Below are 27,218 nucleotides of genomic sequence, written 5' to 3' on the forward strand. Positions count from 1 at the left end.
CTTAAAATCAAAATTGAAATTAAGTAAAAAACAAAATGAGAAAAGGTTGTATCAATTGAGGAAGGCACCCTTCCATTCTGCTAGTTCCGCATTGACAGCAACCAAGTGTGAATACCGTGTGGTCCACCCAGAAATCATATACATACAAATTGCATTATATACTCTGAGCAGGTGCTATCTATATATTTCAGACTCTATATGTAACAACAATTAAAGAAAAAGCAGCAAGACAACATTAATTGCGGGAGGGTCTATGTAGAAGAGGTGGAAGTGAGAAAGGGATATGATTTTGCTCTTATTTTTTCTTTTTTACTTTTTGTTTGTTACTTTGCTTTGTTTGTAGATATCTATAGATCTTGGGAGCAGGATGGTCATCCCAGACAAACACTCAATTTAAGCTATATTTGTGTATGTATGCATATACATGTATATAGATTTTTTTCATTTTATGTCCTTTTTGGTACATAGATAGTGATATGCTTCCTTATGACATTTTTAGACAGAGTCACTTAATCCCACATTCCTCCATCTCTCTCCTTCTATGGTGACCTCCCCTCCACTCCCAGCCACCTCCCTTCATCTTCCCTGTGTCTCCATTACAATATCAAATTACCAAAGTCTGAACCAACACTGCTGCTCTGTTGAGTTGATCCAAACTGATATTTACTTTCCTGGACGTGGAGCCTCAGAGTCCTGCAGGACAGTTGTTTCCTGACTGGTTTCTATGTGGTCCTAGTTCAGCCCTGGCAGAGATGTTCCCCTGTACATATGGTTTGATGATGTGTTAGAAATGGAGAGTGAGATAAAGTGAGAGGGTTGGGGAAGAAGAGAGAGAAGAAAGAAAGGGGAGAGATAGAGAAGGTAAGAGTCAGAAAGTGGGAGGGTGAGAGAAACCTCATCAAGAACTTTCACAGATCAATTTCTCTCAACAGAAATGAATCAAGAAAAGAGAATAATTAGAGGAATGAACAAGTTCACTAATTTTTATTTACAGTTTAGGTGTGGCATTCACCCCCGTCTCCTGTACCAACTCAAGTAAAATTCTGTTCACACACAAACTTGGTCCTGGCTCCAAATAGAATGAATTCCAGGTCTTTCTAGCTCCCATCTAAATAAACATCCTGTCCAGACCATCTCTGAAGCTTGAAATATATCATAGTGTGTCACACAGTATGTATGCAATGAGAATTTTTTCATTTTGTTTATTTTTGTTTGTTTTTTATTTTGCTTTTGGCGGGGGGAGGAAGGTTACAAGGGAGGAAGACAGATAAAAAGTGCCCTGGATATGAGTGGAATTGGGCTACATGGTGTGAAACACAAGGAATGAATAATAAAAAAACTCAGAAATAAAAACTAAACTTAAAAAGATTTAATGAAGATGTCCAAGGTGATAAGAGTTACAGTTATGCTGTCAAAAACAAAACAAAACAAAACAAAACAAAACAAAAAAACCCAAAACCAAACAAACTCATTCAGATTTCCATTGCAGACTTTTCATAGGTGACTTTTTAGTGCAGGTGACTACTTATGAGTGAAACCTATTATTACAGAGAAAGAGGACAACATCTGCTAAGTGTAAACAAACAAGCTCGCCTATCCCTGTCCCCTGTCCCCCCTCCCCCAGTCCTAACTTTCACGAGTCCACAAGATGGCAGTGTTTTCTTTGGGATCTTCAGCAAAGATCTCAAGAGGGAGAGAGGTGGGGGATGGGGTGGAGTGGGGAGAAGAAGAGTACAGGAAGAGGAGGAGGGGGCAAAGAAAGGGGGGCAGAAAGGCTTGGTGCTTCTGAGGTCACAAAAAGATCCCTTTTCTAGTTGTCAACTTAGAGTTGAGGATTTCAGTCCTCAGTGAAGAAGGAGGAGGCGAGAATGAAATCCTTGAGTGTTTCACTAGTGGTCCTGTGGCTCCAGCTAAATGGTAAGTTTGGAAATTCCTTTGGGATATAGGTGTGAGATGTAAAGTTCTTGCCTGCTCCAGGCAAATGGTAGAAACTCAGGTATTTTAAATCTCCAATTAGGAAGTGAGAAGCCCATGGAAAAGTGTTAGAATCCATATGCATCTAGTCTTGATTTTGTGACCTTTGTCTTTCTGCACAGGGGTGAGCAGTCAGCAGAAGGTGCAGCAGAGCCCAGAATCTCTCACTGTCCCAGAGGGAGCCAAGACTTCTCTCAACTGCACTTTCAGCAGTAGTGCTTCTCAGTATTTCGCATGGTACAGACAACATCCTGGGAAAGAACCCAAGGAGCTACTGTCCATCTTCTCCACTGGTGAAAAGGAAGAAGGCAGATTCACAATTCAGCTCAATACAGCCAGCCTACATGTTTTCCTGCACATCAGAGATTCCCAGCCCGGTGACTCTGCTCTCTACTTGTGTGCAGTGAGCACACAGTACTCCCCAGACACCTGCAGCCTGCATGCAAACCTACTGTGCAGCATCAAGCCCTGACAAAGGTCACAGACCACACAGCAGAGACATTCTGTTTCCATTCTATTCTATACTGTGGGACTTATAAGCAGGAATTCAGAGGGCTTGATTATCCTGGAACGTATTTTAACATTAAGAAAAAAAGTAATCCTGATAGGAAAGGCACATTACTAGTACAGGTGAAATACTTTCCACTGTTTTCTTCTTACATGTGGGTGGTTATACAATAATGCACACACTACTAAAGGGCATATGATGTTGAGCTGGAAGACAAAACACATGGCCATAAGGCTTACCACATACCATGCCATAAAGACAACCATTAACTCTACAACCCTGTGCTTTTAAAAATCTTTCAATAAAAATAATTGTTTTCTAATTTTTGAAAGCTAGCTTACAAAGTAAGCAGGCTTCTCTATGGCAGTTTCATACACATTTACTTTTGGTTGACCCATTCCCAAGCTTATCCCCTCTACCATTTCCTCGTTCCCCATTCTACCTTGTGCTCCATTACCTCCCTAGTCATCTCCCTGAGTTCCCCTTTCACTTTATGTGCAGCTTTCTACACACATTCATAGTCACATGAGTACATAGAGATAAAAATTAGAAACTAAAATTCATATGCACTTTTCTGTATGAGGACAATAATTCACACTACAGTATTTTCATGGGAATTCTATAATTTCATTTTTCTCCATTGCTTAATTACACACACACACACCCACACCCACACCCACACCCACACCCACCCCCCCACACACACACATATAATATATATCTCCACCAAATTTTCACTATTCATTCTTTTATTGATGAATATCTAGGATGCCTTCATTCCATAGCAATTTTGAACAGAGTGGAAATAAGCAGAGTTGAACATCTATCTCTTTAGTGAGATGCAACAACGTCCTTCAGATATATTTATTCAGAAATTACATAGATGGAACCTGTAAGTCTTCCTCTTTTAGCTTCATGAGAATACTTCCCACTGATTTCCACAGCTGTTACATCAGTTTAATGTTTCCATCGATATCTCCGGACTCTAGTTTTCCCTCTCTATATTCCTCCTAGTTGACTCACCCTCTCCTCCTCCTCAGACACACTTGTCCATTTCCCTTCAGAAAAGAGTTGGCCTTCCAGGGACAGCAACCAAACACAGAATGGTAAGTTAAAAAAGAGCCAGGCAGAAACCTCCATATCAGATCTTGATGAGACAACCCAATAGGAGGCAAAGGATCTAATGGGCAGTCAGAGGAGACAGTGACACCCACACTTCTACTGTTAGGTATCCCACAAAAACACCAAGCTAAGAATCCTAATATATTCGTGGAAGACCAAGAACAGACCCATGCAAGCTCCATGATTATTGTTTCAGTCCCTGTGAGCCCCTCAGAGCCCTGGTTAGTTGATTCTGTGGGCCATTTTTCCTGGTTCCTTCAACTATTTTGGCTCTACCACTCTTCCTCCCCTACTGGGCTCAGACATTGGCTCCAATGTGAGGAACCCAATGGAGAGCTCCAATGGGAGTCATCCCTCAGACTAATGTTTGCCTGTGAATCTCTGCATCTCCTCACATCAATTACTGAAGGACTCCTCTCTCATGATGACTGGGCTAGGCATGATCTACATACATGTATAGCAGAATATCACTAGGAATCATTTCATCGATTTTTTTCTTCAATCCTAGGACTCTTGGGTATTTAACTTCCCCATCCTGGTCATCCAGGCAGTGCTGGGCACTGACTTGCTTTGTTGGCACGAACCTCAAGTTAGACCAGCCACTGGTTGGTCCTCCTAACAATTTCTTTGCCTCCAGTGCTTCTGTACATCATGCAGACAGGATAGATTGTAAGTCAAAGGCTTTGTGACAAGTTGGTTTCCCAGTGCTACCACTGGAAGTTTTTTGGTTTCAGAAGATATCTGGTTTAAACTTTGTATCTTTCATTACTAGAAATCCTCACAAGGGTCACCCTAGGAGAATCTGGGAGTTTCTACTACACTAGATTTTTACATTGTCCCTGAAATGCACTCCAGTTCCAGTTATCTCCTACCATATTCTCTTCTTCCCCCCCAACATGTGATGGCCCCTGTTCTCATCCTACCTCACCCTAAGTATAACCATTAGATATGTTCTACTTCCTCCTCCCAGGAAGAGACATGAATCCATCTCAGTGCCCTCCTTTTTACTTATCTTTTCTGGGTCTATGACTTGTCTCAATCCTTTACAGCTAATTTATTTTTATACGTGAGTACATAGCATGTTTGTCTTTCTGGGTCTTGGTTACCTCATTTAAGATGATTTTTGCTTCTAGTTGAATTCTTTTGCCTGAAATTTTCATGTTTTCATTTTCTTTTACAGAAGAGTAGTAACCCACTGTGTAAATGAAGCACATTTTCTTGATCAAATCTTTGATTGAGGGACAACTAATTTGTTTCCAGTTTCTGGCCATTATGAATAAAGCTGCTAAGAACATAGTTGAACAAGTGCCCTTGTGGCAGGATAGAACATCCTTTGGATATTCCGGTGGTATAGTTGTGTCTTAAGGCAGATTGATTTCCAATTTCCTGAGAAACTATCATATTGATTTCCATAGTGGTTGTCTAAGTTTTCACTTCACCAGCCATGGAGGAGTGTTCCCCTTGCTCCATGTCCTTGGCAGCATGAGGTGACATGTTTTTGGGCTTAGTCATTCTGATAGGTGTAAGATAAAATTTCAGAGTCTTTTTCATTTGTATCTCCCGTATAGCTAAGGATGTTGAATATTTAAGTGTTTCTTGGCCATTTAAGTTTCCACTACAGAGAATTCTCTGTTTCGACCTGAACCTCATTTTTAAATTGTATTATTTTGTTTGTTGATGCCTAGTTTCTTGAGTTCTCTATGCATTTTAGATATTAGCCCTCTGTCAGATGTAAAGTGGGTAAGAATCTTTTCTCATTCTTCAGGCTCCACTTCTGTCCTTTTGAAGGTTTCCTTTGATTTACACCAAGTCCCATTTAATAATTGTTGATCTTAGTGTCTGGACTATTGGGGGTCTGTTCAGAAGTTATCTCCTAGACCAATGAATTCAAATGTCTATGAAATAAAAAAGGAAAGAAAATTTTATTTTAATAGGTAGGTGATGATATGGGAACCCAGTGTTAATCACATGTTATGGAAGAACTATTGAAGTTACGCATGAGGAAAGTTCAGATGGATTCACCATTCATTACCTTGAATGTTAGGAAACAGGCTGGCATTTATAGATTACATTCATAACTAAAAATACAACAAAAATAGGAAACAGATGTGGCAAAGGTAAGAAAGAACAGCTTTGTGAGGAGACAAATTCCGTTAAGGAGAAAAAAATTACTAAGACCAAAGGAAGGCTAGAAGGAGCTTCCATAGAAATATATTAGACCTGAAATCCAGACTAATGAATGGAAGCATTGACACTTGAAAAACAGAGACTTTTTTTTTTAATCTTTATTAACTTGAGTATTTCTTATTTAGATTTCAAATGTTATTCCTTTCCCCATTTCCAGGCCAACATCCTTTAACCCCTCCTCCTGCCCTTCTATATGGGCTTCCCCTCCCCATCCTCCTCCCATTACCACCCTCCCCCCAACAATCACATTCACTGGGGTTCAGTCTTGGCAGGACCCAGGGCTTCCCCTGCCACTGGTGCTCTTACTAGGATATTCATTGCTGCCTATGAGGTTGGAGCCCAGGGTCAGTCCATGTATAGTCTTTAGGTAGTGGCTTAGTCCCTGGAAGCTCTGGTTGCTTGGCATTGTTGTTCATATGGGGTCTCCAGCCCCTTCAAGTTCTTCCAGTCCTTTTTCTGATTCCTTCAACGGGGGTCCCATTCTCAGTTCAGTGGTTTGCTGCTGGCATTCGCCTATGTATTTGCTGTATTCTGGCTTTGTCTCTCAGGAGAGATCTACACCCGGTTCCTGTCAGTCTGCACTTCTTTGCTTCATCCATCTTATCTAATTGGGTGGCTGTATATGTATGGGCCACATGTGGGGCAGGCTCTGAATGGGTGTTCCTTCTGCCTCTGTTCTAAACTTTGCCTCCCTATTCCCTGCCAAGGGTATTCTTGTTCCCCTTTTAAACAAGGAGTGAAGTATTCACATTTTGGTCATCCTTCTTGAGTTTCATGTGTTCTGTTCATCTAGGGTAATTTAAGCATTTGGGCTAATAGCCACTTATCAATGAGGGCATACCATGTGTGTTTTTCTGTGATTGGGTTACCTGACTCAGAATGATATTTTCCAGTTCCATCCATTTGCCTATGAATTTCATAAAGTCATTGTTTTTGATAGCTGAGTAATATTCCATTGTGTAGATGTACCACATTTTCTGTATCCATTCCTCTGTTGAAGGGCATCTGAGTTCTTTCCTGTTTCTGGCTATTATAAATAAGGCTGCTATGAACATTGTGGAGCATGTGTCTTTGTTATATGTTGGGGCATCTTTTGGGTATATGCCCAAGAGAGGTATAGCTGGGTCCTCAGGTAGTTCAATGTCCAATTTTCTGAGGAACCTCCAGACTGATTTCCAGAGTGGTTGTACCAATCTGTAATCCCACCAACAATGAGGGAGTGTTCCTCTTTCTCCGCATCCTCGCCAGCATTTGCTGTCACCTGAGTTGTTTACACCTTTTGTTTGTAAACCTTCTCGAGTTCTGTAAATTGTATCCTGGGTATTCTGTTTTTTGTTGTTGCTGTTGTTCTTGTTTTTTGTTTTTTTGTTTTTTTTGTTTTTGGATTTTATTTGGCTAATATCTACTTATTAGTGAGTACATTTCATGCATATAATTTTGGGTCTGAGTTACTTCACTCAGGATGGCATTTTCTAGCTCCATACATTTGCCTGCAAAACTCATGATGTCCTCATTCTTAATAGCTGAATAGTGTTCTTTTGTATAAATGAAGGTCAAGCTATTGGTGGCTTCCCTTTCTCCTGAGTCCCTTCTCTAGCTCCATATGGCAGAAGTAGCAAATGATGCTAATGACATGGGCACATGACATGGCCATCTATTCAGATGGATTCCTTCCAGAGTTTGAGTGATGAATAATATGAGAAAGAAGAGGAGGAGGAAGAGGAAGAAGAGGAAGAGGAAGAGAAAGAGAAAGAAGAAGAAGAGGAAGGAAGAGGAGAAGGAGAAGATGACAATGAAGAAGATAATGAAGAAGAGAAAGATTTCATTTGTAGGAGCAGTGGAAATTAGAGCAAGGTGAAGTTATTGATAGGGGAGCTGACAGTGGAGCTGCACTGGTGTTTGTGTCTATGTGAGAAGCCTTGCAAGCACCTCCTGCACAGTTCAGAACTCAGAGGGACTGTGGACACTCAGAGGAGTGTCTCTGAAGAATCACATGCTTCTGTCTTGTAGTTTTGATGCTAATTCTCTGTATTTACTTGAAATTCTGAAGCAAAACTGGTTCGGTGAATTTCCTTTCTAGTCATCACAGCAAATCCCATTTCTGCTGTTTGCTAACTTAATGACAACCTCATTCCAGCACAAGACACAGCATTGACAGAAGAGCACACACACGTTCACGGAGACTGTGATAACTGCAAGAACTTCAGCTACAGCTCTTAAAGGTGTTTTGTAAATGCTGCCCTCAGGAACTCTTGTGAATTCTCACCTGACTCACATGTCAGTTTCACTCTAAGCTTGAACCAGGGTTGATAGAACTCCTTGGTCACAAGTCAGGATTTTTTACAAATGGCCTTTCTTACCTATTGGTCATCACAGAAAGAAGAAAATAATTCAGTATGAGAGCTGCCTTATCATTTTCCAGCTGCATAATGGCAGTTTTCCTAGCACCTGCAGCTGACCTGGAACCCTTTGGCTGAGTCCTGGGAAGCCCAGGGAAAGAAAGATTGCAGAACTGTCCTAGGTCCTTATGGATGTAAAAACATCCTCACCCCATCCTTATAAGGAGCCACTGCCACCCTTTCCCCACACAGACACTTTCCTATGGGAGAGAGTCTGTCCTTTACTGCTTTGGAATAAAGAGCCCAGCCTGTAGACATCAGCCTCTAGTCTCCTTTCCTGCCTTCTGTCTCCTTCCAGGACCTCAGAAATCTAACAAGAGTTCAGTAAGGGCAGAGACTACAACAGCATTGCATTCCAGCAGTGCACACTGCTCCCCACTGCAGCCATGCTCTCTTAGCAAGAAGATGGGGCCACCAGCAGATGTCAGGGTTCCTCTTCCTCAGATCTTGACTCAGATGCAGACTCTGGTTTGAAATCAGAGAGATGGGGGAAAGGAGGGAGGAGGACAGATGGTTGGGGAGAGAAGGGGGGGGCGATGGTGAGGGTGGTGTCTGAACTCACTTCTGAGATCTTCACAGCAGACACTCAGAAACCAACCAACCTGAGCAGGCCTGGAGCTCGTCCTTTGGGATCTGATCTTCATAGGGAAGAATGCACAGATTCCTGGGGGTGTCGATGGTGACACTGTGGCTGCAACTGACAAGTGAGTTTGGGTTTCCAGTGAGGGGAACAGGGACAGCAAAGTTCATAGTCTACATACATGTGAGGTGAAGCCTTTTTAATAATATGGAAATACAGTTTGAAAATGTAACCACTAACTGTTCTCTGACTTGTGTTTCTACGTAGGGTTGAACAGTCAAGTAGCAGAAGAGAATCCTTGGGCCCTGAGGATCCATGAGGGTGAAAATGTCACCGTGAACTGTAGTTACAAGACATCCATAGCTGCCCTACAGTGGTACAGACAGAAGTCAGGCCAAGGTCCTGCCCTGCTAATGTTAATACGTTCCAATGAGAGAGAGAAGCACAGTGGAAGACTAAGAGCCACCCTTGACACCTCCAGCCAGAGCAGCTCCCTGTCCATCAGTGCTGCTCAGTCTGCAGACACTGCTGTATACTTCTGTGCTACAGATGCACAGTGTGAGGCAGGCACCTACAGCCCTGACACAAACCCTCAGAGCTGCTCCCTAGACCCCAACTGTGGGTGAAATGCTTCTGTGTCATCTGAATGTAATGCTAAATCTGCAATTTTTAAACTTTATTTTTCTAACCAGAGTTGCAAAGAAAAGACACAGGAAATGGATACCTGATACCCCGAAATTCCAGGAAGGAGTTGGTAATGATCTCTATGGTAGTTACACAGAGCTACACTGGTTAGACAAGATCTTGGGAAATGGCCAGATTCCTCTTCAGCTTATAGTCTACTGTGGATAAAACAAGAAGAAAAGAAAAGAAAACAAACAAAAAACAAAATAACTCTCTCTCTCTCTCTCTCTCTCTCTCTCTCTCTCACACACACACACACACACACACACACACACACACACACACCATAAAACAAGACAGAAAGGCTTAAATCCACAGTGTCAAAAGAAGAAAGATCTCTACACAACACTACATCTAAGCTCGAAGACCACTGTGGCTTCTTAGACATCTGCATGTAAGCTGTGGTCTTTAGAATAAGGACAGAAACTTCCTTGTCATCTGTTTTCTGCAAACTATTAATTACCCTGTATTCTGAGCCTCCTTCCAAGTGGTATCATGGACAATATCCCCATGATTTATGAAGAAGACAGATTCTTTTCAGTTTCATTCTCTGTCCCATACAGTTGCTTGTTCATGTACATAGGTCTACACAATTTACTGTATACGAGTCTCAAAGCTACAGCTAGGAAAGGGAGAAGCAGGATTCTAGTACTGGGGTCATTCAAGGAAACTGCACTCATAGACTTCCTTTTCTGAAACACGATTATTTATTACTCATAATAATTTAGTAACATGATTATAAGTGAAAATTCTATTTTTCATGCACTTTTTAAACTAAGATGACTTTGAGGCACATTTCTGTATTATTTTCAAATTATTGGAAAGAATTCTGATTGTTAGTACCTTTATTTCCTCAATTCAATCCTGCCTTCATTAAATCAATTCAAAAAAATGGCCATGGTAGGACATGTCCTTCAGTTAGATAATGCCAGAGGATGTTTTCCACAGCACATCTTTTCTTAATGTTTTAAAACATGATGCACCTCCTTCACATGAGCCCCATCTCTTCTATCTACTTGACTTCATTCCACCTAAGATACTTTCAACCTCTAGGCCCACATTGCTCATACACCCTCTTTTCTGTCACAACCTGCTCTGTCCACATTAGACACAGAACTAGCAAAACATCACATGCCCAGTTACAATTGCAAAACTGCAAACAACATAAAAGATCAAGCCATCATCTCCATTTTAAAATCCAGTCCTACAGAAGCATTAGCCAATGAGAATTACTTTAATTAAAATCAATTAAATTCAGTAAAAATAACTTAGGAGAATAAATGCCTGAGTGGTGCCCAAAAAAACATAAACATAAGGCTTATGGAAATGAGGAAGACAATTCAGGAATTGAAAATGGAATTTACAGACACCGTGGGAGAGAGACCCGACCGCCTGGTCAGGTGGGCACTCCTGAGGCTGCAGAGCGGAAGAGACCACCAACACTGCCCACCCCTGCCCACATCCCTGGCCCAAGAGGAAACTGTATAAGGCCTCTGGGCTCCCGTGGGGGAGGGCCCAGGAGCGGCAGGACCCCTGCCTGAGACACCGCCAGAACCTGAAGGAAACAGACCAGATAAACAGTTCTCTGCACCCAAATCCCGTGGGAGGGAGAGCTAAACCTTCAGAGAGGCAGACAAGCCTGGGAAACCAGAAGAGACTGCTCTCTGTACATACATCTCGGACGCCAGAGGAAAACACCAAAGGCCATCTGGAACCCTGGTGCACTGAAGCTCCCGGAAGGGGCGGCACAGGTCTTCCTGGTTGCTGCCGCCGCAGAGAGCCCGTGGGCAGCACCCCGCGAGAAAACTTGAGCCTCAGGACCACAGGTAAGACCAATTTTCTGCTGCAAGAAAGCTGCCTGGTGAACTCAAGACACAGACCCACAGGAACAGCTGAAGACCTGTAGAGAGGAAAAACTACACGCCCGAAAGCAGAACACTCTGTCCCCATAACTGACTGAAAGAGAGGAAAACAGGTCTACAGCACTCCTGACACAGGCTTATAGCACAGTCTAGCCACTGTCAGAAATAGCAGAACAAAGTAACACTAGAGATAATCTGATGGCGAGAGGCAAGCACAGGAACACAAGCAACAGAAACCAAGACTACATGGCATCATCAGAGCCCAATTCTCCCACCAAAACAAACATGGAATATCCAAACACACCAGAAAAGCAAGATCTAGTTTCAAAATCATATTTGATCATGATGCTGGAGGACTTCAAGAAAGACGTGAAGAACTCCCTTAGGGAAACACAGGAAAACATTAATAAACAAGTAGAAGCCTACAGAGAGGAATCGCAAAAATCCCTGAAAGAATCGCAGAAATCCCTGAAAGAATTCCAGGAAAACACAATCAAAGAGTTGAAGGAATTAAAAATGGAAATAGAGGGAATCAAGAAAGAACACATGGAAACAACCCTGGATATAGAAAACCAAAAGAAGAGACAAGGAGCTGTAGATACAAGCTTCACCAACAGAATACAAGAGATGGAAGAGAGAATCTCAGGAGCAGAAGATTCCATAGAAATCATTGACTCAACTGTCAAAGATAATGTAAAGCGGAAAAAGCTACTGGTCCAAAACATACAGGAAATCCAGGACTCAATGAGAAGATCAAACCTAAGGATAATAGGTATAGAAGAGAGTGAAGACTCCCAGCTCAAAGGACCAGTAAATATCTTCAACAAAATCATAGAAGAAAACTTCCCTAACCTAAAAAAAAAGAGATACCCATAGACATACAAGAAGCCTACAGAACTCCAAATAGATTGGACCAGAAAAGAAACACCTCCGGTCACATAATTTTCAAAACACCAAACGCACAAAATAAAGAAAGAATATTAAAAGCAGTAAGGGAAAAAGGTCAAGTAACATATAAAGGCAGACCTATCAGAACCACACCAGACTTTTTGCCAGAAACTATGAAGGCCAGAAGATCCTGGAGTGATGTCATACAGACCCTAAGAGAACACAAATGCCAGCCCAGGTTACTGTATCCTGCAAAACTCTCAATTAACATAGATGGAGAAACCAAGATATTCCATGACAAAAACAAATTTACACAATATCTTTCTACAAATCCAGCACTACAAAGGATAATAAATGGTAAAGCCCAACATAAGGAGGCAAGGTATACCCTAGAAGAAGCAAGAAACTAATCGTCTTGGCAACAAAACAAAGAGAGTGAAAGCACACAAACATAACCTCACATCCAAATATGAATATAACGGGAAGCAATAATCACTATTCCTTAATATCTCTCAAAATCAATGGTCTCAACTCCCCAATAAAAAGAAATAGATTAACAAACTGGATACGCAACGAGGACCCTGCATTCTGCTGCCTACAGGAAACACACCTCAGAGACAAAGACAGACACTACCTCAGAGTGAAAAGCTGGAAAACAACTTTCCAAGCAAATGGTCAGAAGAAGCAAGCTGGAGTAGCCATTCTAATATCAAATAAAATCAATTTTCAACTAAAAGTCATCAAAAAAGATAAGGAAGGACACTTCATATTCATCAAAGGAAAAATCCACCAAGATGAACTCTCAATCCTAAATATCTATGCCCCAAATACAAGGGCACTTACATACGTAAAAGAAACCTTACTAAAGCTCAAAACACACATTGCACCTCACACAATAATAGTGGGAGATTTCAACACCCCACTCTCATCAATGGACAGATCATGGAAACAAATTAAACAGTGATGTCGACAGACTAAGAGAAGTCATGAGCCAAATGGACTTAACAGATATTTATAGAACATTCTATCCTAAAGCAAAAGGATATACCTTCTTCTCAGCTCCTCATGGTACTTTCTCCAAAATTGACCATATAATTGGTCAAAAAACGGGCCTCAACAGGTACAGAAAGATAGAAATAATCCCATGCGTGCTATCGGACCACCACGGCCTAAAACTGGTCTTCAATAACAATAAGGGAAGAATGCCCATATATACGTGGAAATTGAACAATGCTCTACTCAATGATAACCTGGTCAAGGAAGAAATAAAGAAAGAAATTAAAAACTTTTTAGAATTTAATGAAAATGAAGGTACAACATACCCACACTTATGGGACACAATGAAAGCTGTGCTAAGAGGAAAACTCATAGCGCTGAGTGCCTGCAGAAAGAAACAGGAAAGAGCATATGTCAGCAGCTTGACAGCACACCTAAAAGCTCTAGAACAAAAAGAAGCAAATACACCCAGGAGGAGTAGAAGGCAGGAAATAATCAAACTCAGAGCTGAAATCAACCAAGTAGAAACAAAAAGGACCATAGAAAGAATCAACAGAACCAAAAGTTGGTTCTTTGAGAAAATCAACAAGATAGATAAACCCTTAGCCAGACTAATGAGAGGACACAGAGAGTGTGTCCAAATTAACAAAATCAGAAACGAAAAGGGAGACATAACTACAGAATCAGAGGAAATTCAAAAAATCATCAGATCTTACTATAAAAACCTATATTCAAGAAAACTTGAAAATCTACAGGAAATGGACAATTTCCTAGACAGATACCAGGTATCGAAGTTAAATCAGGAACAGATAAACCAGTTAAACAACCCCATAACTCCTAAGGAAATAGAAGCAGTCATTAAAGGTCTCCCAACCAAAAAGAGCCCGGGTCCAGACGGGTTTAGTGCAGAAGTCTATCAAACCTTCATAGAAGACCTCATACCATTATTATCCAAACTATTCCACAAAATTGAAACAGATGGATCACTACCGAATACCTTCTACGAAGCCACAATTACTCTTATACCTAAACCACACAAAGACACAACAAAGAAAGAGAACTTCAGACCAATTTCCCTTATGAATATCGACGCAAAAATACTCAACAAAATTCTGGCAAACCGAATACAAGAGGACATCAAAACAATCATCCATCATGATCAAGTAGGCTTCATCCCAGGCATGCAGGGATGGTTTAATATATGGAAAACCATCAACGTGATCCATTATATAAACAAACTGAAAGAACAGAACCACATGATCATTTCATTAGATGCTGAGAAAGCATTTGACAAAATTCAACACCCCTTCATGATAAAAGTCCTGGAAAGAATAGGAATTCAAGGCCCATACCTAAACATAGTAAAAGCCATATACAGCAAACCAGTTGCTAACATTAAACTAAATGGAGAGAAACTTGAAGCAATCCCACTAAAATCAGGGACTAGACAAGGCTGCCCACTCTCTCCCTACTTATTCAATATAGTTCTTGAAGTTCTAGCCAGAGCAATCAGACAACAAAAGGAGATCAAGGGGATACAGATCGGAAAAGAAGAGGTCAAAATATCACTATTTGCAGATGATATGATAGTATATTTAAGTGATCCCAAAAGTTCCACCAGAGAACTGCTAAAGCTGATAAACAACTTCAGCAAAGTGGCTGGGTATAAAATTAACTCAAATAAATCAGTTGCCTTCCTCTATACAAAAGAGAAACAAGCCGAGAAAGAAATTAGGGAAACGACACCCTTCATAATAGACCCAAATAATATAAAGTACCTCGGTGTGACTTTAACTAAGCAAGTAAAAGATCTGTACAATAAGGACTTCAAGACACTGAGGAAAGAAATTGAAGAAGACCTCAGATGATGGAAAGATCTCCCATGCTCATGGATTGGCAGGATTAATATAGTAAAATTGGCCATTTTACCAAAAGCAATCTACAGATTCAATGCAATCCCCATCAAAATACCAATCCAATTCTTCAAAGAGTTAGAACAATTTGCAAATTCATCTGGAATAACAAACAACCCAGGATAGCTAAAGCTATCCTCAACAATAAAAGGACTTCAGGGGGAATCACTATCCCTGAACTCAAGCAGTATTACAGAGCAATAGTGATAAAAACTGCATGGTATTGGTACAGAGACAGACAGATAGACCAATGGAATAGAATTGAAGACCCAGAAATGAACCCACACACCTATGGTCACTTGATTTTTGACAAAGGAGCCAAATCCATCCAATGGAAAAAAGAGCATTTTCAGCAAATGGTGCTGGTTCAACTGGAGGTCAACATGTAGAAGAATGCAGATCGATCCATGCTTATCACCCTGTACAAAGCTTAAGTCCAAGTGGATCAAGGACCTCCACATCAAACCAGACACACTCAAACTAATAGAAGAAAAACTAGGGAAGCATCTGGAACACATGGGCACTGGAAAAAATTTCCTGAACAAAACACCAATGGCTTACGCTCTAAGATCAAGAATCGACAAATGGGATCTCATAAAACTGCAAAGCTTCTGTAAGGCAAAGGACACTGTGGTTAGGACAAAACGGCAACCAACAGATTGGGAAAAGATCTTTACCAATCCTACAATAGATAGAGACCTTATATCTAAAATATACAAAGAACTCAAGAAGTTAGACCGCAGGGAAACAAATAACCCTATTAAAAAATGGGGTTCAGAGCTAAACAAAGAATTCACAGCTGAGGAAGTCCGAATGGCTGAGAAACACCTAAAGAAATGTTCAACATCTTTAGTCATAAGGGAAATGCAAATCAAAACAATCCTGAGATTTCAACTCACACCAGTGAGAATGGCTAAGATCAAAAACTCAGGTGACAGCAGATGCTGGCGAGGATGTGGAGAAAGAGGAACACTCCTCCATTGTTGGTGGGATTGCAGACTGGTACAACCATTCTGGAAATCAGTCTGGAGGTTCCTCAGAAAATTGGACATTGAACTGCCTGAGGATCCAGCTATACCTCTCTTGGGCATATACCCAAAAGATGCCTCAACATATAAAAGAGACACGTGCTCCACTATGTTCATTGCAGCCTTATTTATAATAGCCAGAAACTGGAAAGAACCCAGATGCCCTTCAACAGAGGAATGGATACAGAAAATGTGGTACATCTACACAATGGAATATTACTCAGCTATCAAAAACAACGAGTTTTTGAAATTCGTAGGCAAATGGTTGGAACTGGAAAATATCATCCTGAGTGAGCTAACCCAAACACAGAAAGACATACATGGTATGCACTCATTGATAAGTGGCTATTAGCCCAAATGCTTGAATTACCCTAGATCCCTAGAACAAACGAAACTCAAGATGGATGATCAAAATGTGAATGCTTCACTCCTTCTTTAAATGAGGAAAAAGAATACCCTTGGCAGGGAATAGAGAGGCAAAGATTAAAACAGAGACTGAAGGAACACCCATTCAGAGCCTGCCCCACAGGTGGCCCATACATATACAGCCACCCAATTAGACAAGATGGATGAAGCAAAGAAGTGCAGACCGACAGGAGCCGGATGTAGATCGCTCCTGAGAGACACAGCCAGAATACAGCAAATACAGAGGCGAATGCCAGCAGCAAAGCACTGAACTGAGAATAGGTCCCCCGTCGAAGGAATCAGAGAAAGAACTGGAAGAGCTTGAAGGGGCTCGAGACCCCATATGTACAACAATGCCAAGCAACCAGAGCTTCCAGGGACTAAGCCACTACCTAAAGACTCTACATGGACTGACCCTGGACTCTGACCCCATAGGTAGCAATGAATATCCTAGTAAGAGCACCAGTGGAAGGGGAAGCCCTGGGTCCTGCTAAGACTGAACCCCCAGTGAACTAGACTATGGGGGGGAGGGCGGCAATGGGGGGAGGGTTGGGAGGGGAACACCCATAAGGAAGGGGAGGGGGGAGGGGGATGTTTGCCCGGAAACCGGGAAAGGGAATAACACTCGAAATGTATATAAGAAATACTCAAGTTAATTAAAAAAAAAAAGAAAATGGAATTTAATGAAGAGATAGAAACATTGAGGGGAGCTCAAGTTGAAATGAATTTGGAGTTGAAAATCCAATAACCGAACTAGAAAAGGGAATCCTTGCAAGTACACTGAATCTAACAGAAGACAAAATGCCAGGACTAAAATTTTTCTAGCAGAAAATCTAGACCACATAAAGAAGGAATATTAAAGATTTAGAAACACCCAGGAAAGGAACATGCAAGAACTGTGGACACTGTGAAAAGACCAAACCTCAGGATGATAGGCAAAAATGAGGGAGAGAATCCCAAATTAGTGACATAGACCACGTCTTCAATAAGATCATAGAAGGAAATTTCCCCAGGCTAAGGAAAGACATACTCATGAACATGCAAGAAGCACGCAGATCATCCAGATAAGGCCAGACAAGACAAGAATATCCCCATGGCATATCAAAGTTAAAATGTTAAAGATATGGAACAAAAAAGTGTATTGAAAGTTAACTTAGAAACACACAAACAAAAACCACAAATCACAAATATAGGAAAACCTATCAGAATAGCAGCCAATTTCTCAATGGAAACTTTGAAAGCCAGGAGAACTCCAGACAAATGCATCCTAAGTCCTAAAAGACCATGCATGACAGGCAACCTAATATAGTCAATAACACTATCCACCATAGTTAAGGAGAAAGTAAAGCTTTCCATGATAAAAAGCCTTCTAGAATTTATATTCAACAAAGCAAATCTAAAGAAAATGCAGGAAGCAGTGTTCTAGGCTGAAGAGAGAAATAAATATACCCAAGAGACTGTGGAAAGAAATATGAAGCCATAATTATTTGTGGTTTTGTGTTTCCCCTTGTGTCTGGGGTATCTGGATGCTACTTGGGGAGGTGAAACACAGAGCACTTGGGTATTTTCTCCCTATTTGGTGTGTCAAGTTCTTGGAAGTCTGATGCCCTGGCTCAGGGGAGGCAGAGTGCAACCTTAAAATATGGACAGGAAACTGGTAAGGGGAATAACATTTGAAATGTAAGTAAAGAAATATATCTAATAAAAATTAAAAAATTAAAAAAAATAGGGTACCTAGTTCATGTTTCTCTGGGTGGAAAATGGCACAGACTGGGACAAGTCTGTAATTCTCAAGCTCCTGGGCACCCAGATATCAATAGGAACCTTGAAGAATTGAGAGATGGTGGAGGAGGGGCTTGCGGGCTAAAATGGGCCCTGAGTGGCAGTTGGGGGAGGGGAGGATCTGGCTTAGCTCAGGGTGAGTGCCAGGAATGCAGAGAGAGACTTCTGTGGGAAATTAGGAGGGATCTGTATGATGAAGACTTACCCCACAGCAGTCTTTGAGTAAGGAGACAGTCCTTACTTGTCCGAACTCTTTATTCATGGTGGAAAAGGATGCATACAACTTACTCAAGGTGGACCAGAGATTAAGTACCTTTCTTAGTAGATACTTGGGAAGGGAAGCTCATTGGCTAGACATTCAGGACCTAGCTAGATATCTCATCAGTATGGAAAAATCTAGTCACTGTTGGGAGCAGCCTCAAGATGGCGGAAGCAGCCTTCAGGTTAAAAAGTAATTGTATTCTAGCCTTAAGTTTGAAAAGCAATAGCCTTAGGTTAGATCAAAGCAGCCTGTACCTACAGCTCTGCTTGAGTTCAATAGATAGAATAAATCTAGTTGTCAGATCACTGAGTACCGGGGGTCAGGCACTGGTGGTCAGGTCACTAAACAACCCACCCTGCTGTTCCCCCTGTGTGGCCGATTTACCCAGTCAATATCCGGGTCATCTAGCCACGCCCATTCTTTTGTGGTTACCCAACCCCTCCCCACATTTTGCTCCTACCAGTATATCTTCTGCCGGAGAAAAATTAAAAATTGTCAGCTTGATCAGACTTCTTGACTTGCTATCCGTTCTTCGCATCTCTTGTCCTCCATTCTTTCCTAGGTGGATCCCCGTCCCTGGTAAACTGCCCTGCAGGTCCGGGCAGGTTACATGATCAGTTGTCTTAATCCTTTTAGTGATGTATCATGGTCATGTGCCCCAGGCAGGAACCAGGACAGGGGCAGATTCAAAAGCTTATCATTTTCAATTATGAGAATTTCTGGGGTTCCTTAATCTGCTTGGCCTTACCAGTTTTTCTGTCTGGTGACACAGTTCTACTTGTCCCACAATTATTCAGATACAAAATTCCCCTGATAACACAAACAACACAAAAATTATTGTCCTAGGAAGCATTTATGAATCCCCAAAACCACCAAGGAGCTGATTCTGATGCAATCACACTAGGGTCTCTTTATTACAAGCTCGAACTTGGGCTCTGCCCCAATCTTGACACAGCAAGACAAGAAGGTGGAGTCCCAATTTCAAGCAGGCAAGAAGCAAGTGTTTAGCCTGGTACACAAATGACTGGGGGGACCATATATTCTTTAACATAACTGCCTGGTGCTGGGAGCCTAACCATAAACTTAATTTCTCTTTTCCTCCTGTTTGGTGGTTGTCTAAGAAGTGTGAGGTGTCAGGGGCAGGTTTATAACCTGGAGGTGCAGAACTGGTACCAGGTGTCAGTTTGTTAGTCAATTCGAGTCCAACCTTTGGTCAGGTTCTCTAAGATGAAGTCTGAACCCAAAAGATCTGGTCTCTCAAGGTCCACTACACAATGACTACATCTAAAACACACACTTCAGTAACATTAAATGTCAGTGATCGGGGTTGGGGATTTAGCTCAGTGGTAGAGCGCTTGCCTAGCAAGCACAAGGCCCTGGGTTCGGTCCTCAGCTCCGAGAAAAAAAAAATAAATAAAAAACAAATGTCAGTGATCTCAGTTCTCCAATAAAAAAAAAAAGCATACTAACCAAATGAATCAGGAAACAACATCCCTATGCTGCCTACAAGAAACTCATCTCAACTTTAAAGACAGTCACCGCCTTTGATAGGGAAACCTACTAGAGCTGGGTGGAACCAGGAAGCAAAGAGCTGCTCTCCTAACAGCTGATAAAATAGACTTCAAACTAAAATCAGTCAGAAAAGAGGGACATTTTGTTTCAATCAAGAGAACAGCTAATTACTCTTTTAAATATGTATACACCAAACTCAGAGATGGCAAGTTTTATAAAAGTTGTTCTTATGTATTTAAAGCACAGTTTGACATCAATGCATTAATAGTGGGTTATTTGAGAACCACAATTTCTCTAACAGACAGGTCATTGAGACAAAGGTAAACAGAGAAACATCAAAATTAAAGGCATCATACTTTAAATGAACTTAACAGATATCTACAGAATATTCCACTCAACCTCCAAAGAATACATATTAATACACATTAAACTCAGCAGCGCACAGAAGCTTCTTCAAAATGGAGCGCGTCTTGATGCCCTGTACAACAAAATAAATATTTTAAAACAATTTAGTTGTTTGTCTCTCATACAATCCCAACTGCAGTTTCCTCTCCTGTTGAATTTTGCTATCTATTGTAATGTTAAGTGCATGCCAGCACTCAAGACCTGGTTGTCCCAGAGATTAGGGAGTCCACATATACACCTTGGCCTCAAGTAAATTCTGATCAGTAAATAAAGCTGCAAACAGCCTAATAGCTAGGCAGAAGGGACATAGGTGGGGTTTAGGTTTCCCAGGCTTGGGAGTTCAGGGAGGAACCACAAGGAGAAGAAGCAGGTGAATGGAGGAGAGAGAAGCCCCCATGGGTTAAGAGGAGGAGGGAGAAGCCACTCTGCCCTAGGTGAGTCATAAAAACATGGCCCTGAGGGCTGGCTGATTGGAGTTAAGAACAGCCCAGATGAACATAGTAAATAGTGAGTAATAACTTGAGGTTATTGATAGGAAAGTAGATTCTAACAGCATAGAGGGTAGGCAGCCGCCCAGCTCTTGTACTGTTTAAGGCTTATTGTAAATATAAAGGCCGTATGTGTGTGCCTTTCAACCTGGAACTTAAATAGCTAAGGCAAGGTAGAAACCTCAGGATGGGATTAATACATGTTACAATACTCTTTCTCCAATCCCTCAGATCCACTTCTTCCCTTCAGTAAAATGTAGGCCTCTCAAGGATATGAATCACACAGGGCATAAAGAGAAAGATCAAATGTAGGCATAAACCCTTATATCAGGTCTGGCGATGGCAAACCAGTAAGAGCAAAGGGGTCCCAAGAGCAGGTAAAAGAGTCAGAAGCAATCCCACTCCCACTGGTGTCCCACAGAACATCTAGTTATCAGCCATAATATACATGCAGCGGGCCTACTGCGGACTCATGCAGGCCCCTTCACTGCTGCCTCAGTCTCTGTGAGCCCCTGTGAGCCTTGCTTAGTTGATTCTGTGGGCTGTGTTCTCCTGCGGTCCTCCTCTGGCCCCTATAATTCTTCCTCCCCCTATTCTGGGGGAGGAGGTTCCTTGAGCTTTGAGGGGAGAGATCTGACAAAGATCTCCACCTTGGGCTCTCTGCCCAATATGTGGCTCTGGGTCTCTGAGTCTGCCCCCATCGTCCCCTGGAGGATACCTCTTTCATGATGATTGGGCTACATTCTGATCCATGAATATGGCAGAATAGCATTAGGATTATTTCATTGATTTCTTTTCATCTTAGGTGTCTCAGAGATAGACACACACACCGTGTGTGAGAGAGAGACACACATACATAGAGACAGAGACAGGGACAGAGAAAGAGAAAGAGAGAGAGAAATGGAAAGGAAATCTCAGATCAAAGAGCCATCTGGCCAGAAGAACAAAACTAAACCTCAAATTGATTTCTCTTGTTCTGGTTTTCTATAAAAACTCTAATAAGAAAATAATGGGGAAGGCAGATTTTTTTCTGGCTGCCCAGATTGAACATAATACACTTTAAAGACTCAGTTTCTGGTGTTTGAATGTATGACAGGCAGCATGATTGTTTGCAGCTTCCTGCTTTTATACCCAAGTGATAATAGGCCCAAAATATAATGTTTTATCATGTTTTTCTAAAGAAAATGACCTTTTTTTCATTAGGTTAAAATTCAACATAGCATAGGTTAGTAAAATGAAGTGAGTTCTAGACAGAACACAGGTTTGCTTCAAAGATTCAGTTTCCACTGCCCACCAGAGGGCAACATTGCACAGACTACACATCTCCATATATGAAGTGACCCCCACCTCCAGCCCCTCCCCTTTTAACTCAGTCCCTCCCTGAATCAGGCTGAGTTCCTAGAGTATCTGACAACTGAAGACAATCAGAGGCCAGAAAGAAGTTCCAAGAATACGGACCACTTTTGCAGTCTTTTGTTTTTGTTTTTGTTTTTTGTTTTTTTAATTTTACCTAAAACAGGAAGGTGTCTAGTCAATCTTGTGACAAACTGTCTCCAATAACAGGGAACTGTAGTCATTTTCCTGTGAGAATCAAGCTTTTCCAGAAAGGCACATGAGCTGTTTCCAGTGCTCAGCCATGCTCCTGGTCCTCATCTCACTCCTGGGGATACATTATTTCCTGGGTGAGTCAAATATCCTGACAGTTGTAGATGCACACAGTTCACTGCTTTCTCACTTAATTTTGTTAAGAATATTCTTCTTTATGAAGCCTGTATCACAATATGGATTTGTCATTGATTTTGCAGGAGGTGTCCAAACACAGACAGTTTCTCAGTCTGATGCCCATGTCACTGTCTTTGAAGGAGACTCCGTGGAGCTGAGATGCAAGTATTCCTATGGTGGAACCCCTTACCTCTTCTGGTACATCCAGCACCATGGCCATGGCCTCCAGTTTCTCCTCAGGTACTATTCAGGGGACCCCGTGGTTCATGGTATGAATGGCTTTGAGGCTGAATTCAGCAAGAGCAACTCTTCCTTCCACCTGAAGAAAGCCTCTGTGCACTGGAGCGACTCGGCTGTGTACTTCTGTGCTGTGGGTGCACAGTGTCTGGGGCTGCAGGGGGAGCTGATCACAAACCTGTAAGATGCTGAGGAAGATTCTGCAGCTGAGCAACTCTCGATCATTCACGCTCATCATCCATGGAAGGACTAAGTAAACTCACTCATCCTCCAAGTCGGACTTCTCTGGAATTATTTTGGTCTATCCTCGGAACCCTATGTGGGGTATATCCAAATTTGGACATGGCTCCCAGGAAAAGTGACATAGCAAGATAAAAATCATTAAGTAGCCCTTGAGACACGATTGCCTTCTTAATGTTTGTTCTGTAGGTTGCGTTTTCTAATGACTAATTATGTCCATTAGACTTAAGATACAACTCAGTTCTACATAACCAGTAGCTGCAGTGGGTGCTTACACGGTGTGCAGCAGAGGGAGAAGTATTGGCTTCTGTCAGCTCCACACCGAGGTCAGTGATAAGGAAGTTCACTGCTTGCACTCCACACCTCAAGAGCCTCGGAAGCACTCCCCAACTGTGATCTTTAGTTTAGTTCCCTTGACTCAGTGTAGAATCATCCTGAAGAGGATCTCAATAAGGAGTTTTCTGGATTAGGTTGTCTTGTGTGTATGTCTGTGGCAGATTACAATAATCTCTGTGGGAAGACACAGTCTGCACATGGGACGCACCATTCCAGAGTTTAGTCCCTGCACACTGCATGAAATCCAGAAGAGTTAGTAGAGCATGGCATGCAAACACTCTATGCTCTTTGTTCCTGATTACGGATGTGATGTGACAAGTTGGCTCAAGCTTCAGTTACTGAGACAGGCACATGGTCCATGCTATGATGGACTGTGACCTTAATGATTAAGTCAAATAAACCATCTTCCTTCTAAGCTATTTTCATTAAGCTGTTTTGTCACAGCCACAGTTAGGGAAGTAGGAAGCCATCCTCACTCCAGCAGACATAAGAGCGCAGAGTTAAGAGACAGAAGGTAGGAAGGAGACCAGAGTCTGACCTCAGGAGATGAAATGATTTCAAACAGCAAAGAGCAGACACTCTTTTGCAGGAAATGGGCATCTTCAAGGAAGGAAAGGGAATATTTGGAGTTTATAGAGAAGATTGGGATAAGGAATCTTATGACATCGCAAGGGGCTATGTACAAGTCTGCTGTTTCTCGTTTCTAGTATTTCCTGCTCATTTGAGACAGACTATCATGGGAAACAGGCTATTTTACAAAAGCATTTCCTTTCCCAGGCTCACTGATAAAGGCTGGAGCAAGGACAGCGGGAGTCTTGCAAGGATTTTGTTTGTACAACTGAGGCACAGTATAATGTGTGAGTCATGCAGTATTATTTATTCCTCTGTAGGAATTCAATGATGCAGTGACATTTTGGCTCTTTTATTTCAACTAAGACACCTGGTAGCTATTGGATGGAATTTCTGTTATTCTGAACAGTAGTTGTGATAGGCTTATTTGCACCTTGTCTGTTGTCTTATCTGGGACCACCATTCTATGCCATTTCTAAGTTTCTTATGTAGCTAGTTGTGGACATGTGGTAGTCCACTAGGAAAATGGCACAAGCACGGAATGTATTTAAGAACACAAATGAAGAGGTGGATGCCCACAAAGCTTTGGATGGTTGTATTTGTTACTTGAACAAATTATAACAGTTTAGGTATATATATCTAAGTCAATATAATTTCACTCAGTATAAAGTTTAACTAACTTTAAAACCAATAAAATTGTCCTTTTTCAGATTTTTCTCCACAATGTTATTCCCTGTCATTCTCCAACAACAAAACTTATAATCTTTATTTCTCAAGTTTCTGTTTTACATTTCTAATATATATGTGTGTTTGTTAACAGTGTGTATCTCTGTGATTTTAAAATACATGCCAATAATAAAACAGTGTAACCGTGGCTGTGAAGCTTGTCATTTTCACTAAAATAATTTGGAGACATGGAAAATTTGCTATATTTCATTTCAATATTTTTAATTGCTATGCATCCCAATTCAGGAATATGTGACAGCCACTTTGATGGTCATTAGGGCACATGGTGCTGGCAGAAGCAGTGGCAGTCTAGGTCAGAGGTCAGGTTCACAGAGGTCAACAGGCCTCCCCCAGTCATGTTTCCAAGGTGGTGCTTCATCCCTCTGCACAGCTCAGTCTGAGAATATAGGTCAGCAGTCCTCTGGGTTAGCGCGAGTATGTGTGGGGGTGTGTCTATCCAGCACATACACATTTCCTGTTTTATTCTGAGCTTATATTTATCCTTTCCCTACAACCTAACCTTTCCTGTCTTAAGAGATTAGTATTCACACTCTCCAGTGGCTCAGAAAATGAACTCTTGTCCTGAACTGGTGATTGCACTCTTCTTAATGTTTGGTAAGTGGAATGGTACATTGAGCTTCTGTCTTGTGTCATGATATTGATGTAAAATTTAACAACAGTTTCTCTTGTGAGGCAGAATACAGGTCATCATTGCCCTGAATCGTTACTAATTTCACTGTTTAGGAGGAAGCAATGGAGACTCGGTGACTCAGACAGAAGGCCAAGTGACACTCTCTGAAGGGGCTTCTCTGACTGTGAACTGTTCCTATGAAACCACACGGTACCCAGCCCTGTTCTGGTATGTGCAGTATCCCAGAGAAGGGCCACAGCTCCTCCTTAGAGCCTCAAAGGCCAACGAGAAGGGAAGCAGCAGAGGTTTTGAAGCTACGTATGAGAAAGAAACCACGTCATTCCACTTGCAGAAAGTCTCAGTGCAAGCGTTGGACTCGGCCGTGTACTACTGTGCTCTGGGTGACACAGTGGCAGATACCACAGAGGGAGCTGAGCACAAACTCTGAGAATCAGGGGGCTGGCTGCTGAGTGTGTCTGTGATCACTCATTTAGGGTCCATGGGCAGGTCTGCTATTGTTGATACCACACATGAAAACATCCACATTAACACTAGGAACACATTAGGAGAACAGTAAGAAAGCATGCCGCACTTTAGGATTAATCAGAGCGAATGAAGGCAGTCACACATCACAGTGATCTCCTTTTTTTTGTTTTTGTTTTGTAGTTGGGACTTTATGTAGCCCAGGCTGGCCTTAAACGACTTTGGAACCCAAGGCTGGCTCTGAACTCTTCCTTCTGTCTAAATCGACACTGGTCTGGAGTTGCATGCATGAACCATCACACTAGGTTGAATTTGTGATTTCTTAAATACAAAATCTCTTGTTGAATGAAAGTATGTATTCATCATTGCCTATAACCCTAACCCTCTGACCCTGACTCATGTCATTCACGGAGCTATCATGTGTAGAGACAGCCCTGGCTTATATGGCTATATGTGCTCCATGTCTTCCTGCAATAAGAAAGGATTATTTCATTTTTCCCCCTCTCAAAATCTGATAATTTACTTGTTACTTGTACAGACTTTTAATTTTGACTGATTTAAAAGTAGAAGCTTTCAGTGGAGATAGTCCCCATCTTGTGGAAATAGGTTCCTGCCCTTCTTGTTTGGCTCCCTTCATTCTGTTGGCCCAAAAATGTAGCATATTCTTCAGCCTCTTCCTCATGTTTGTGGTGTGTTCTCTTTTTCAGTGTAATATGTCAACAGTTGGGATACACATGGAGTCAAAGGATGCTGAATGTTGGGGGCTTTGGTCCTCGGAGAAAGTGAATTAAGATGAAAAGATGAGTGTAGTCAATTCTGTTCATAGGTCAAGTGAAGGGAACTGAATAAGGCACTGGGAAAGCTGGAAGACATTGGTGGGAGAAAGAAACTTGGACTGTGGATTTAGGGGATAACAGAGGTTAAGAATTAGGTATAGTGGCATAGACAGCTACTCCAAAGAGATTCATAGACCTTGAACAAAACTAGGGACCAAGGCATGGATATACACGTGTTAATAGAAGATGTATTTATTCTTTCTGTAGTATATTACAAAAATATCCATTTTAAATTCCTCCAATTATACAGCATATAAAGAATACCTCAGAAGATCTGTTTAAGTTATAAAGCTCTAGAAAGATGAAAAATCATATTGTACAAATATAGCATTAAAAAACAAACAAGCAAAGGGAAATCCAGTGGCTTAACTTTTTAATTTGATCCAGAGTTTGTCTCCTTTTCACAAAGACTTATCCTTTTGTACCATTGAAATATCTGGTT

General features: G+C 41.5%; 1 protein-coding gene across 1 annotated transcript; it reads left to right on the plus strand.

Moving 5' to 3' along the window:
- Positions 1 to 1,751: 1,751 nt before the first annotated feature.
- Positions 1,752 to 2,764, plus strand: Trav12-3 (T cell receptor alpha variable 12-3). Its single transcript, NM_001408611.1, has 2 exons — positions 1,752 to 1,917; positions 2,097 to 2,764. The coding sequence occupies exons 1-2, from the start codon at positions 1,869 to 1,871 to the stop codon at positions 2,444 to 2,446; spliced, it is 399 nt and encodes a 132-aa protein (NP_001395540.1). The 5' UTR covers positions 1,752 to 1,868; the 3' UTR covers positions 2,447 to 2,764.
- The last annotated feature ends 24,454 nt before the right edge of the window (positions 2,765 to 27,218 follow it).

Source organism: Rattus norvegicus, chromosome 15, assembly GCF_021556685.1.
Source record: "Rattus norvegicus strain SHRSP/BbbUtx chromosome 15, alternate assembly SHRSP_T2T, whole genome shotgun sequence".
Lineage (NCBI taxonomy): Eukaryota > Metazoa > Chordata > Mammalia > Rodentia > Muridae > Rattus > Rattus norvegicus.

What these genes read in the sequence shown, in the direction of transcription:
- Trav12-3 (NM_001408611.1), top strand. Translation starts at nt 1,869, where the DNA reads ATGAAATCCTTGAGTGTTTCACTAGTGGTCCTGTGGCTCCAGCTAAAT. An exon ending in CCTGTGGCTCCAGCTAAATG is followed by an intron (nt 1,918 to 2,096) that starts GTAAGTTTGGAA and finishes CTTTCTGCACAG; the next exon opens with GGGTGAGCAGTCAGCAGAAG.